A 16037-nucleotide genomic window follows, 5' to 3' on the forward strand; every position below is an offset into this window, starting at 1 on the left:
TCCTGTCTTAGAGGTAGAGACCAAGGCGGACAGGATGACATGTCCACTAGATCTGCATACCAAGTCCTGCGTGGCCAAGCAGGTGCTATTAGAATTACTGATGCTCTCTCCTGTTTGATTTTGGCAATCAATCGAGGAAGCAGCGGGAAGGGTGGAAACACATAAGCCATCCTGAAGTTCCAAGGTGGCTGTCAAAGCATCTATCAGAACTGCTCCCGGATCCCTGGATCTGGACCCGTAGCGAGGAAGTTTGGGCGTTCTGGCGAGACGCCATGAGATCTATCTCTGGTTTGCCCCAACGTCGAAGTATTTGGGCAAAGACCTCCGGATGAAGTTCCCACTCCCCCGGATGAAAAGTCTGGCGACTCAAGAAATCCGCCTCCCAGTTCTCCACTCCCGGGATGTGGATTGCTGACAGGTGGCAAGAGTGAGACTCTGCCCAGCGAATTATCTTTGATACTTCCATCATTGCTAGGGAGCTTCTTGTCCCTCCCTGATGGTTGATGTAAGCTACAGTCGTGATGTTGTCCGACTGAAACCTGATGAACCCCCGAGTTGTTAACTGGGGCCAAGCCAGAAGGGCATTGAGAACTGCTCTCAATTCCAGAATGTTTATTGGAAGGAGACTCTCCTCCTGATTCCATAGTCCCTGAGCCTTCAGAGAATTCCAGACAGCGCCCCAACCTAGTAGGGCTGGCGTCTGTTGTTACAATTGTCCAGTCTGGCCTGCTGAATGGCATTCCCCTGGACAGGTGTGGCCGATGAAGCCACCATAGAAGAGAATTTCTGGTCTCTTGATTCAGATTCAGAGTAGGGGACAAATCTGAGTAATCCCCATTCCACTGACTTAGCATGCATAGTTGCAGCGGTCTGAGGTGTAGGCGTGCAAAAGGTACTATGTCCATTGCCGCTACCATTAAGCCGATCACCTCCATGCATTGAGCTACTGACGGGTGTTGAATGGAATGAAGGACGCGGCATGCATTTTGAAGTTTTGTTAACCTGTCTTCTGTCAGGTAAATCTTCATTTCTACAGAATCTATAAGAGTCCCCAAGAATGGAACTCTTGAGAGAGGAAAGAGAGAACTCTTCTTTTCGTTCACTTTCCATCCATGCGACCTTAGAAATGCCAGAACTAACTCTGTATGAGACTTGGCAGTTTGAAAGCTTGAAGCTTGTATTAGAATGTCGTCTAGGTACGGAGCTACCGAAATCCCTCGCGGTCTTAGTACCGCTAGAAGGGCACCCAGAACCTTTGTGAAGATTCTTGGAGCCGTAGCCAATCCGAATGGAAGAGCTACGAACTGGTAGTGCCTGTCTAAGAAGGCAAACCTTAGATACCGGTGATGATCTTTGTGGATCGGTATGTGAAGGTAAGCATCCTTTAAATCCACTGTGGTCATGTACTGACCCTCTTGGATCATGGGTAAAATTGTCCGAATAGTTTCCATTTTGAACGATGGAACTCTTAGGAATTTGTTTAGAGTCTTTAAATCTAAGATTGGCCTGAAAGTTCCCTCTTTTTTGGGAACCACAAACAGGTTTGAGTAGAACCCCTGTCCTTGTTCCGACCACGGAACCGGATGGATCACTCCCATTGTTAACAGATCTTGTACGCAGCGTAGAAACGCTTCTTTCTTTATCTGGTTTGTTGACAACCTTGACAGATGAAATCTCCCTCTTGGGGGAGATAATTTGAAGTCTAGAAGGTATCCCTGAGATATGATCTCTAGTGCCCAGGGATCCTGAACATCTCTTGCCCAGGCCTGGGCGAAGAGAGAGAGTCTGCCCCCTACTAGATCCGGTCCCGGATCGGGGGCTCTCGGTTCATGCTGTCTTTGGGGCAGCAGCAGGTTTCCTGGCCTGCTTGCTTTTGTTCCAGGACTGGTTAGGCTTCCAGCCTTGCCTGTAACGAGCAACAGCTCCTTCCTGTTTTGGTGCAGTGGAGGTTGATGCTGCTCCTGTTTTGAAATTCCGAAAGGGACGAAAATTAGACTGTCTAGCCTTAGCTTTGGCCTTGTCTTGAGGTAGGGCGTGGCCCTTACCTCCCGTAATGTCAGCGATAATTTCTTTCAAACCGGGCCCGAATAAGGACTGCCCCTTGAAAGGTATATTAAGTAATTTGGACTTAGAAGTAACATCAGCTGACCAGGATTTTAGCCACAGTGCCCTGCGTGCCTGTATGGCGAATCCTGAGTTCTTAGCCGTAAGTTTGGTTAAATGTACTACGGCCTCCGAAATGAAAGAATTAGCTAGTTTAAGGACTCTAAGCCTGTCCGTAATGTCGTCTAGCGTAGAGGAACTAAGGTTCTCTTCAAGCGACTCAATCCAAAATGCTGCCGCAGCCGTAATCGGCGCGATACATGCAAGGGGTTGTAATATAAAACCTTGTTGAACAAACATTTTCTTAAGGTAACCCTCTAATTTTTTATCCATTGGATCTGAGAAAGCACAGCTATCCTCCACCGGGATAGTGGTACGCTTAGCTAAAGTAGAAACTGCTCCCTCCACCTTGGGGACCGTTTGCCATAAGTCCCGAGTGGTGGCGTCTATTGGAAACATCTTTCTAAATATTGGAGGGGGTGAGAACGGCACACCGGGTCTATCCCACTCCTTAGTAACAATTTCAGTTAGTCTCTTAGGTATAGGAAAAACGTCAGTACTCGCCGGTACCGCAAAGTATTTATCCAACCTACACAGTTTCTCTGGTATTGCAACAGTGTTACAATCGTTGAGAGCTGCTAAGACCTCCCCTAGTAGTACACGGAGGTTCTCCAATTTAAATTTAAAATTTGAAATATCTGAGTCCAATCTGTTTGGATCAGAACCGTCACCCACAGAATGAAGCTCTCCGTCCTCATGCTCTGCGAGCTGTGACGCAGTATCAGACATGGCCCTAGCATTGTCAGCGCACTCTGTTCTCACCCCAGAGTGATCACGCTTGCCTCTTAGTTCAGGTAATTTAGACAAAACTTCAGTCATAACAGTAGCCATATCTTGTAATGTTATCTGTAATGGCCGCCCAGATGTACTAGGCGCCAAAATATCACGCACCTCCGGCGGGAGATGCAGGTACTGTCGCGTGAGGCGAGTTAGTCGGCATAACTCTCCCCCTCGCTGTTTGGTGAAATTTGTTCACATTGTACAGATTGACTTTTATTTAAAGTAGCATCAATACAGTTAGTACATAAATTTCTATTGGGCTCCACCTTGGCATTGGAACAAATGGACACAGATATCTTCCTCTGAGTCAGACATGTTTAACACACTAGCAAAAAACTTACAACTTGGTTATAATCTTTTTTAGCAAAAAACGTACTGTGCCTCAAAGAGGTACTAACGATTAAATGACAGTTGAAATAATGAACTGAAAAACAGTTATTGCATCAAATTTTAAAACAACACAACTTTTAGCAAAGGTTTGTTCCCATTAGTAAAAAACAACACTAATTAAATTTGTACATAAGAAAACAAAACAACGTTTTTTATACACAGTCACTATAAGAATTCTCACAGCTCTGCTGAGAGAATTTACCTCCCTTCAAAGAAGTTGAAGACCCCTGAGATCTGTCAGAGATGAACCGGATCATGCAGGACATATAAAAGTAGCTGACTGGAATTTTTTGATGCGTAGCAAAGAGCGCCAAAAACGGCCCCTCCCTCTCCCACACAGCAGTGAAGAGAAACGAAACTGTCACAATTAAAGCAAAAAACTGCCAAGTGGAAAATAATGCCCAAACATTTATTCACACAGTACCTCAGCAATGTAAACGATTCTACATTCCAGCAAAAACGTTTAACATGAGAATAGTTATTAAAAGGATTAGTGACCTTAACACAGTAGTTCCGGTGGAATACCATCCCCAGAATACTGAAGTGTATACATACATGTCATTTTAACGGTATGGCAGGCTTTTCTCATCAATTCCATTCAGAAAATAAAAACTGCCACATACCTCAATGCAGATTCATCTGCCCGCTGTCCCCCTGATCTGAAGCCTTTACCTCCCTCAGATGGTCGAGAACAGCAATATGATCTTAACGACTCCGGTTAAAATCATAGTAAAAAATCTCTGTCAGATTCTTCCTCAAACTCTGCCAGAGAAGTAATAACACGCTCCGGTGCTATTTTAAAATAACAAACTTTTGATTGAAGTCATAAAAACTAAGTATAATCACCATAGTCCTCTCACACATCCTATCTAGTCGTTGGGTGCAAGAGAATGACTGGGACTGACGTAGAGGGGAGGAGCTATATGCAGCTCTGCTGGGTGAATCCTCTGCATTTCCTGTTGGGGAGGAGTTATATCCCAGAAGTAATGATGACCCGTGGACTGATCACACATAACAGAAGAAACAAGTGCGCAATACCGGCGCGAAAATGAGGCTCTGCCTATGATTAGGGAAAGCCCCTAGAGAATAAGGTGTCCAAAACAGTGCCTGCCGATATTATTTTACAAAATACCCAGATTAAAATGATTCCTCAAGGCTAAATATGTTTTATATATGAATCGATTTAGCCCAGAGAATGTCTACAGTCTTAAAAAGCCCTTGTGAAGCCCTTATTTACTGTCTGTAATAAAAATGGCTTACCGGATCCCATAGGGAAAATGACAGCTTCCAGCATTACATCGTCTTGTTAGAATGTGTCATACCTCCAGCAGCAAAAGTCTGCTCACTGTTCCCCCAACTGAAGTTAATTCCTCTCAACAGTCCTGTGTGGAACAGCCATCGATTTTAGTAACGGTTGCTAAAATCATTTTCCTCTTACAAACAGAAATCTTCATCTCTTTTCTGTTTCAGAGTAAATAGTACATACCAGCACTATTTTAAAATAACAAACTCTTGATTGAATAATAAAAACTACAGTTAAACACTAAAAAACTCTAAGCCATCTCCGTGGAGATGTTGCCTGTACAACGGCAAAGAGAATGACTGGGGTAGGCGGAGCCTGGGAGGGATCATGTGACCAGCTTTGCTGGGCTCTTTGCCATTTCCTGTTGGGGAAGAGAATATCCCACAAGTAAGGATGACGCCGTGGACCGGACACACCTATGTTGGAGAAAATAAGTTTATTTCATCTTTGAAAGAAAAAAACTTAAAATCAAAAAGCAGAAGAATCAAACTGAAACAGCTGACTGAAGAACTTTTCTATCAAAAACTGCTTCCGAAGAAGCAAATACATCAAAACGGTAGAATTTAGTAAATGTATGCAAAGAGGACCAAGTCGCCGCTTTGCAAATCTGATCAACTGAAGCTTCATTCTTAAAAGCCCACAAAGTGGAAACTGATCTAGTAGAATGAGCTTTAATTCTCTGAGGAGGGGCCTGACCCGACTCCCTTGGCTTCTTGGTTGAAACTTTTGATTCAACAAGCTTATTTGAACTAGCAGAAGCCTTCTGACCTTTCCTAGGACCAGAAAATAAAACAAATAGACTAGAAGTCTTCCTGAAATCTTTAGTAGCTTCCAAATAATATTTCAAAGCTCTTACCACATCCAAAGAATGTAAGGATCTCTCCAAAGAATTCTTAGGATTAGGACAACAATTTCTCTACTAATGTTGTTAGAATTCACAACCTTAGGTAAAAAATTGAAAAGAAGTCTGCAAAAACTGCCTTATCCTGATGAAAAATCAGAAAAGGAGACTCACATGAAAGAGCAGATAATTCAGAAACTCTTCTAGCAGAAGAGATAGCCAAAAGGAACAACACTTTCCAAGAAAGTAGTTTAATGTCCAAAGAATGCATAGGCTCAAATGGAGGAGCCTGTAATGCCTTCAAAACCAAATTAAGACTCCATGGAGGAGAAATTGATTTAATGACAGGCTTAATACGAACTAAAGCCTGTACAAAACAGTGAATATCAGGAAGTATAGCAATCTTTCTGTGAAATAAAACAGAAAGAGCGGAGATTTGTCCTTTCAAGGAACTTGCAGGACAAACCCTTATCCAAACCATCCTGAAGGAACTGTAAAATTCTAGGAATTCTAAAAGAATGCCAAGAGAATTTATGAGAAGTACAACATGAAATGTAAGTCTTCCAAACTCTATAATAAATCTTTCTAGAGGACAGATTTACGAGCTTGTAACATAGTATTAATCACTGAGTCAGAGAAACCTCTATGACTTAGAACTAAGCGTTCAATTTCCACACCTTCAAATTTAATGATTTGAAATCCTGATGGAAAAACGGACCTTGAGATAGTAGGTCCGGCCGTAACGGAAGTGGCCAAGGCGGGCAACTGGACATCCGCAACAGATCCGCATACCAAAACCTGTGTGGCCATGCTGGAGCCACCAGCAACACAAAAGACTGTTCCATGATGATTTTGGAGATCACTCTTGGAAGGAGAACTAGAGGCGGGAAAATGTAAGCAGGATGATAACACCAAGGAAGTGTCAGTGCATCCACTGCTTCCGCCCTGAACATCCCTGGACCTGGACAGGTATCTGGGAAGTTTCTTGTTTAGATGAGAGGCCATGAGATCTATCTCTGGAAGACCCCACATCTGAACAATCTGAGAAAACACATCTGGATGGAGAGACCACTCCCCTGGATGTAAAGTCTGGCAGCTGAGATAATCCGCCTCCCAATTGTCTACACCTGGGATATGTACCGCAGAGATTAGACAGGAGCTGGATTCCGCCCAAGCAAGTATCTGAGATACTTCTTTCATAGCTTGGGGACTGCGAGTCCCACCCTGATGATTGACTTAAGCCACAGTTGTGATATTGTCTGTCTGAAAACAAATGAACGGTTTCTCTCTTTAGCAGAGGCCATAACTGAATAGCCCTGAGAAATGCACGGAGGTCTAAAATATTTATTGGTAATCTCGCCTCTTGAGATTTCCAAACCCCTTGTGCTGTCAGAGATCCCCAAACAGCTCCCCAACCTGAAAGACTCGCATCTGTTGAGATCACAGTCCAGGTTGGCCGAACAAATGAGCCCCCTTGAACCAAACGATGGTGATCTATCCACCATGTCAGAGAGTGTCGTACATTGGGATTCAAGGATATTAATTGTAATATCGTTGTATAATCCCTGCACCATTGATTCAGCATGCAAAGCTGTAGAGGTCTCATGTGGAAAACGAGCAAAGGGGATTGCGTCCGATGCTGCAGTCATGAGACCTAAAACTTCCATGCACATAGCCACTGAAGGGAATGACTGCACAAAGCTCTTCTAGCTAATACAGCTAAAGACATGGATCTAACATCAATTTAGATCATAGCAAAAATGGCATCACAAATAAAATGATTAGCATGTTACAGTAAGCGAACAATGCTAGATATGTCAAAAATCCAATTCACGTTGCGCTAAATTTTCCAACCAGAAAGTTGATGCAGCCGCAACATCACCCAAAGAAATAGCAGGTCTGAGAAGATGACCTGAATATAAATAGGCCTTCCTTAGATAAGATTCAAGCTTCCTATCTAAAGGATCCTTAAAGGAAGTGCTATCTTCCATAGGAATAGTGGTACGTTTAGCAAGAGTAGAATGGGAAAAACACCTGGGGAAACCACAGGAGGTTTTGAAAACAGCATTTAAACGTTTATTAGACTGACGTCAATAGGACTGGTTACCTCAACATCCAAAGTAATTAACACTTCTTTTAATAAAGAACGCATATACTCTAGTTTAAATAAATAAGTAGATTTGTCAGTGTCAATATCTGAGGAAGGATCTTCTGCTTCAGATAGATCCTCATCAGAAGAGGATGAATTATGTTGTTGGTCATTTGAAATTTCATCAGCTAAATGAGAAGTTTTAAAAGACCTTTTACGTTTATTAGAAGGTGGAAATGAAAGCCTTCATAATAGAATCAGAAACAAATTCTTTAAAATTTACAGGTATATCATGCACATTAGAAGTTGAAGGAACTGCAACTGGCAATGTACTATTACTGATAGAAACACTATCTGCATGTAAAAGTTTATCATGACAACTATTACAAATGACATTCGGTGGAATAATTTCTACAATTTTACAACAAATGCACTTAGCTTTGGTAGAACTGATGTCAGGCAGCAATGTTCCAGCAGAAACTTCCGAGACAGGATCAGATTGGGACATCTTGCTCAATGTAAGAGAAAAAACAACATATAAAGCAAAATTATCTATTTCCTTAAATGACAGTTTCAGGAATGGGAAAAAATGCAAAAGCATAGGCCTCTTGATAGAAAAGAAAGCAAGAGGCAAACAACAATGGGGTATTGAAATAAAGAAAAAAATTTGGCGCCAAGTATGACGCACAACGTAACGTAAACTTTTTTGGCGCCAAAAATGACCAGAAATGACACACTTGCGTCACTAATGACGCCGCCGTGTGAAAGGTCTCGGCATCACGTATGACGCCGGAAATGACGAAGTTACGTCAAACTGAATTGTGGGTGTGGTGAGGGGTGTATTTATAGGCATTTTGAGGTTTGGGAAACTTTGCCCCTCCTGGTAGGATTGTATATCCCATATGTCACTAGCTCATGGACTCTTGCCAATTACATGAAAGAAATACAGCATTAGTATTCCAACAGCCCCTATACCTGAAATGGGTATAATACCGCACTAGTATTCCAACAGCCCCTATACCCGACATGGGGACCATACAGCACTAGTATTCCAACAGCCCCTATACCTGACATGGGTATAATACAGCACTAGTATTCCAATAGCCCCTATACTTGACATGGGGACAATACAGCACTAGTATCCCAACAGCCTCTATACCTGACCATGGCTCCTTCCTCTGAGATAAGACCGATGGTCCTGGAAGATGCGTGGAAACAAACTAGAACATGTCATTTTAAGTCACTTTTAAATTCACTTCCATTTTCAAATGTTTTCTTGGTATTAGTTGAAAAAGAATATGTACATATCCCACACTAGTGGGAGTTAGCTGGTGATTAGTGCCTGCACACATTTGTCTGTTATGATTGGCTGACTAGATGTGTTCAGCTAGCTCCCTTAAAAGGGACACTGAACCCAACTTTTTTCTTTTGTGATTCAGATAGAGCATGCAATTTTAAGCAACTTTCTAATTAACTCCTATTATCAAATTTTCTTCATTCTCTTAGTATGTTTATTTCAAAAGCAAGAATGTAAGTTTAGATGCCGGCCCATTTTTGGTGAACAAACTGGGTTGTCCTTGCTGATGGGACAGCACCAATAAACAAGTGCTGTCCATGGTACTGAACCAAAAATTTGCTGGCTCCTTAGCTTAGATGCCTTCATTTTCAAATAAAGATAGCAAGAGAACGGAAAAAAATGATAATAGAAGTAAATAGAAAGTTGCTTAAAATTGCATGCTCTATCCGAATAATGAAAGACAAAAATTGGGTTCAGTGTCCCTTTATGTAATGGATATCAAGAGAATGAAGCAAATTTGGTAACAGTAGTAAATTTGAATGTTGTTTAAAAAATGGTATTGTCTATATAAATCCTGAAAGATAAAAAATTGGGTTTCATGTCCCTTTAACGACCAAGGACGTACAGGGTATGTCCTACAAAAACTGTCACTTAATGACCAAGGACGTACCCTGTACGTCCTCAGGGGTTTCAAGCGGTGGAAGTGATCCTGATCGCTTCCAGTCGCTTTCAGGGTATTGCAGCGAAGCCTCGATATTGAGGCATCGAGCAATACCCTTTTTTTTAACAACTGATGCAGAGAGAGACACTCTGTGGCCCTCTCCGCATCGGCCCATCGCTGGAGGATATCCTGTGCAGTGGGAAGAGGGGGGCGGAATCGTATACAGAGGCGGGAACAGGTGGGACCGCTACACTATGGAACTTAAAGTTTAAAGGGAAGGAAGAAGAGTGGAAATGTTGTCCAATGGATCTGGGAGGGGGTGGGGGTAGGTTATTGAGTGGGGCAGCTACACTACAGAAAATTTGGATTTTTAATTTAAAAAAAAAAAGCCAATTTTATGGCAAACTGGGTACTGGCAGACAGCTGCCAGTACCCAAGATGGCCGCAAATAGGTAGAGGGGAAAGGGTTTGAGAGCTGTTGGGGGGGGGGGGGGGGAAATCCTACACTGCAGAATATATATTTAAAAAACAAACAAAGAAAACTTATTTTAAGTACTGGCAGACTTTCTGCCAGTACTTAAGATGGCAGGGACAATTGTGGGGTGAGGGAGGGAAGAGATCTGTTTGAGAGGGGTCAGGGAAGGATCAGGGGGTGGGATGTGTCAGGTGGGAGGCTGATCTCTACACTAAAGCTAACATTAACCCTACAAGCTACCTAATTAACCCCTTCACTGCTGGGCATAATACAAGTATGGTGCACAGTCTTCTAATTACCAAAAAGCAATACCAAAGCCATATATGTCTGCTATTTCTGAACAAAGGGGATCCCAGAGAAGCATTTACAACCTAAAGTTTGTGAAAAAGTTTGTGAAAAAGTGAACAATTTTTTTAATTTGATCGCATTTGGCTGTGAAATGGTGGCATGAAATATACCAAAATGGGCCTAAATCAATACTTTGGGTTGTCTACTAAAAAAAAATATATTATACATGTCAAGGGATATTCAGGGATTCCTGTAACTATCGCTAATTTTGAGAAAAAATGGGTTGGAAATAGCAAAGTGCTACTTGTCTTATTGCCCTATAACTTGCAAAAAAAACAAAGAACATGTAAACATTGGGTATTTCTAAACTTAGGACACAATTTAGAAACTATTTAGCATGGGTGTTTTTTGGTGGTTGAAAATGTGTAAGATTTTTGGGGGTCCAAATTTAGAAAAAGTGTGTTTTTCAATTTTTTCATCATGTTTTATATAAAAAAAAAAAATTATAGTATAGTAATTTTAAAATATGAAGAAAATAATGGTATCTTAGAAAATCAATTTAATGGCGAGAAAAACGGTATATAATGTGTGGCTACAGTAAATGAGTAAGAGAAAAATTACAGCTAAACACAAACACTGCAGAAATGGAAAAATAGCCCTGGCCCCTAACGGCAAGAAATTGAAAATGATCTGGTGACTAAAGGGTTAATAAGCGCTAATCACCTGTAGATGTATTTATAAGAACTTCATCCTCCTCAGTCTTCACCTGATCACGCGTAAACAGATCTTCTGTTATCTCAACTTTCACTATATCAACGTTATCTTCATCTGTAAAAATAAAACAGATTCAGGGACAGATTTACGAATGGCGCACTAAAAGTTATGTGCGAGTGATATCGGGTTTATCACAACTTCTTGCGCACGTTGGAAAGATAACTCGTATTACAAGTTTACGTGAGCGCAATTGCTATTTAAGCTAGAATGATTACTGCATCTGAGAACTCTGGTTAACTGTTACGTGAAACAAAAAAAGTCTCACAAAACACATCATAAATACATTTAAATGTACTTTTACACCACTATCTAATAAAGATTATTTAAAAAAAGAAAATTTATGCTTACCTGATAAATTTGTTTTCTTTTTAGACACGATGAGTGCACAGATTTCATCCTTACTTGTGGGAATTACGCCTCCTGGTCAGCAGGAGGGAGGCAAAGAGCACCACAGCAGAGCTGTATATATAGCTCCTCCCTTCCCTCCCACTCCAGTCATTCGAGCCGAAGTTAGGAAGAGAAAGGAAAAGCCAAGGTGCAGAGGTGTCTGAAGTTTAACAAAAATAATAACTTGTCTCGTAGAACAGGTCGGGCCGATGGACTCGTGGTCTAAAAGAAACAAATTTATCAGGTAAGCATAAATTTTCTTTTCTTTTTAAAGACACGATGAGTCCACGGATTTCATCCTTACTTGTGGGATACAATACCAAAGCTATAGTACACGGATGAAAAGGGGAGGGACAAGACAGGGAACCTAAACGGAAGGCACCACTGCTTGAAGAACCTTTCTCCCAAAAACAGCCTCAGCCGAGGCAAAAGTATCAAATTTGTAAAATTTTGAAAAAGTGTGAAGAGAGGACCAAGTTGCAGCCTTGCAAATCTGTTCAACAGAAGCATCATTTTTGAATGCCCATGAGGAAGCAACAGCCCTAGTGGAATGAGCTGTAATTTTTTTTAGGAGGCTGCCTTCCAGCAGTCTCATATGCAAAACGGATGATACTCTTCAGCCAAAAAGAAAGAGAGCCGTAGCTTTCTGACCCTTACATTTTCCCGAAAAAATTACAAACAGAGAAGATGATTGACGAAAATCCTTAGTCACTTGTAAGTAAAATTTTAAAGCACGGACTACATCCAAATTGTGTAGCAGTCGTTCCTTCTGAGAAGAAGGATTAGGACACAAGGAAGGAACAACAATTTCCTGATTAATGTTCTTGTCTGAAACAACTTAGGAAGAAAAATCGAGTTTAGTACGTAACACCACCTTATCCGAATGAAAAATAAGGTAAGGCAAATTATATTGTAATGCCGAAAGCTCAGACACTCTTCGAGCAGAAGAAATGGAAAAAAAAACTGTCCAAGATAACAACTTAATATCTAAGGAATGCATAGGCTCAAACGGAGCCCCTTGAAGAACCTTAAGAACTACATTCAGACTCCATGGAGGAGCAATTGGTTTAAACACAGGCCTGGATTCTGACCAAAGCCTGCAAAAGGACTGAACATCTGGAACATCCGCCAGACATTTGTGTATCAAAATAGATAAGGCAGAGATCTGACCCTTTAGGGAACTTGCCGGCAAACCCTTCTCCAATCCTTCTTGGAGAAAGGACAAAATTCTGGGAATCCTAACTCTACTCCATGAGTAGCCCTTGGATTCACACCAATAAAGATATTTACGCCATATCCTATGGTAAATGTTTCTAGTTACAGGCTTATGCGCCTAGATTAAGGTCTCTATAACTGAATCAGAAAACCCAGCTTGGATAGAATTAAGCGTTCAATCTCCCAAACAGTCAGCTTCAGAGAAATTAGATTTGGATGAAGGAAGGGACCTTGATTGAGAAGATCCTTCCTCAATGGGAGTCTCCAAGGTGGCAGGGATGACATGTCCACCAGATCGGCAAACCAAATCCTGCAATGCCACGCAGGAGCAATGAGGATCACTGATGCCCTCTCCTGCTTGATCCGAGCAATGACTCGTGGAAGAAGCGCAAACAGAGGAAACAGGTATGCAAGATTGAAGGACCAAGGAACCGCCAGAGCATCCATCAGTTCTGCCTTGGGATCCCTGGACCTCGACCCGTATCTCGGAAGCTTGGCATTCTGACAAGATGCCATGAGATCCACATGAAGTTCCCACTCTCCTGGATGAAAAGTCTGTCTGCTCAGAAAGTCCGCCTCCCAGTTGTCCACCCCTGGTATGTGGCTCGCTGACAGATGGCAAGAATGGGCCTGCCGCCCTCTGGGATTATCTTGGCTACTTCGGAAATCGCTTAAGGAACTCCTTGTTCCTCCCTGATGATTGATGTAGGGCCACTGTAGTTATGTTGTCCGACTGGAATCTGATGAATTAAGCTGAAGCCAACTGAGGCCAAGCCTGAAGAGCATTGAAGATTGCCCTCAGCTCTAGAATGTTGATGGGAAGGAGAGACTCTGACGGTCCCCTGGGACAGATGATCCAGAGACAACCACCATTGAAGAGAGTCCCTCGTCTCTTGATCTAGGGCTATTCGAGAGACAAATCCGTATAATCTCCATTCCAACTGCCGTGAGCATGCTTAACGGAATGATGTCCATTGCTGGCCGCTATCAATCCGATTACTTCCATGCACTGAGCCACTGAAGGCCGGGGGGAAGTGGACTGAAGTGCTCGACAGGAATTCAGAATCTTTGAATTTCTGACCTCTGTCAGAAATATCTTCATGGGATATAGAATCGATTAGAGTTTCTAAGAAGGGTAACCCTTGTCTGTGGAATTAACTAACTCTATTCCAGATTTACCTTCCACCCGTGAGTTCTCAGGAAGGAATAGCACAATGTCGGTATGGGAACTTTTTTTGCTGATAAGATGACGCCATGGGATTAGAATATCGTCCAGATAAGGCGCCACCGCAATGCCCCGCGGTCTTAGAAGCCGCTAGCAGAGACCCAGAACCTTTGTGAAAATTCTGGGTGGTCGTGGCCAGACCGAAAGGGAAGAGCCACAAAACTGAAAGAGTTTGTCCAGGAAGGCAAACCTTCAGGAACTTGTGATGATCTTTGTGGGATAGGAACATGAAGATATGCATCCTTTAGATCCACTGCCGTCATAAATTGACCCTCCTGGATCATAGGAAGAATGGTACGAATAGTTTTCCATCTTTAACAATGGAACTCTGAGAAAACTTGTTTAGACTCTTGAGGTCTAGGATAGGTCTGAAGGTTCCCTCCTTTTTGGGAACCACAAACAGATTTGAATAAAAACCCTGTCCCTGTTCCTGTAGTGGAACGCGACAAATTACCCCCATGGAAGAAAAGGTCTCTTACACTTTTTATCTGGTCTGCATGATAATCTTGAAAGAAGAAATCTTCCTCGGGGGAAGAATTTCTGAACTCCAGTTTGTATCCTGAGACTCTATTTCTATAGCCATGGGATCCTGAACATCTCGTACCCAAGCCTGAATTAAGAAGGAAAGTCTGCCCCCCACCAGATCCCATCCCGGTCGGGGGCAAACCCTTCATGCGGACTTGGAATCAGCCACGGGCTTCTTGGATTTGTTACCTTTGTTCCAAGAGTGGTTTTGGCTTCCAAGTTGACTTGTTTGCGAAATAGTTTCCTTCCTGTTTGGAGGAGGAAGTGAAGAATTTCCCTTGAAATTGCGAAAGGAACGAAAATTACTCTGTCGGTCCCTTCTGCTTATTTCTTTTGTCTTGAGGAAGGAAATGACCCTTGCCTCCAGTGATGTCAGAGATAATCTCCTTCAATCCAGGTCCAAACAAAGTCTTTCCCTTATAGGGGATTGCCAAAAGCTTAGATTTGGATGATACATCCGCAGACCATGGTTTCAACCATAAGGCTCTGCGGGCTAGAATAGAAAAACCTGAACTCTTAGCTGCCAATTTAGTAAATTTGCAGTGAGAGCGTCTGTTATAAAAAGAGTTTGCTAGTTTTAAAGCTTTAATCCGATCCTGGATTCTTCTAAAGAAGTCTCAGACTTAAGAGACTCTGCAAGAGCATCAAATCAATAAGCTGCCGCACTGGTTATGTGTAACAATGCATGTGCGACAGGTTTGTAGAAGTAAACCCTGGTGAACATAGATCTTTTTCAGTAGACCTCTCCAACTTCTTATCCATGGGGTCCTTTGAAAGCACAACTATCCTCAATAGGAATAGTAGTTTGTTTGGCCAAGGTGGAAATAACCCCTTCTACCTTAGGGACCGCTGCCAAGTTTCCTTGACAGTGGTCCGCAATTGGAAACATCTTCTTAAAATAGGAGAAGGAGAGAAAGAAATACCAGGTCTCTCCCATTCTTTAGAGATAATCTCCGAAGTCTCTTGGGAACTGGAAAAACCTCTGAGTAAGAAGGAACTTCTAAATATCTGTCTAACTTACTCAATTTCTCAGGAACGACCACTCCCGTGGAGTCACATTCGTCCAAAGTCACTTAAAACCTCCCTGAGTAACAGGCGGAGGTGTTCTAGTTTAAACTTGAAAGAAACCACTTCTGAATCAGTTAAAGGTAAGGAACTCCCCAAGTCTGAAATTTCAGCCTTCCGATAGAACCTCCGTACCTCTCTCTCTGATCCGTGGGAGGGTACGTCCGAAGTTGCCACCTAAAGCATCAGAAACTTCATTGACCACATAGTTGTCCTTTCCTTTTGCGTTTGCCTTGAAGTATAGGAAAGGCAGATAACGCCTCAGACAGAGTAGAAGACAAAACCGCAGCTATGTATCTTAAAGTAACTGCAGTAGAAATTGGAGACGAAGTACAGGGCACTACTTGGGCGGGTGTTAAGGGTTGCGTTTGGGAAGAAAGCTGCGGCATACACTGACTCTCATTGTTAGACTCCTGAGAGGGATCTGTCATTGATAACTTTGTATCATGCAAAATTTTATCTTTATAGATTAAAGCCCTCTCAATACGATGGACAAAAAGGACCAGGAGGTTCCACATTGGCATCCAAACACATTGTGCAAGTACCATTTTCTGAGTCC

The 16037-nt window shown here is 42.3% G+C and overlaps 1 protein-coding gene across 1 annotated transcript in view; it reads right to left on the reverse strand.

Moving 5' to 3' along the window:
- The window catches only part of LOC128636433 (oocyte zinc finger protein XlCOF6.1), a 78209-nt gene extending 62183 nt beyond the window's left edge, over positions 1 to 16026 (reverse strand). The window contains exons 1-2 of the mRNA XM_053689448.1: positions 15876 to 16026; positions 11011 to 11115 (exon numbers count right to left, since the gene is read on the reverse strand). Coding sequence (XP_053545423.1) covers positions 11011 to 11115; positions 15876 to 16026 — 256 coding nt within the window. The remainder of the gene's footprint in view (positions 1 to 11010; positions 11116 to 15875) is intronic.
- Positions 16027 to 16037: the final 11 nt, after the last annotated feature.

Source organism: Bombina bombina, chromosome 7 (assembly GCF_027579735.1).
Source record: "Bombina bombina isolate aBomBom1 chromosome 7, aBomBom1.pri, whole genome shotgun sequence".
NCBI classification, from domain to species: domain Eukaryota; kingdom Metazoa; phylum Chordata; class Amphibia; order Anura; family Bombinatoridae; genus Bombina; species Bombina bombina.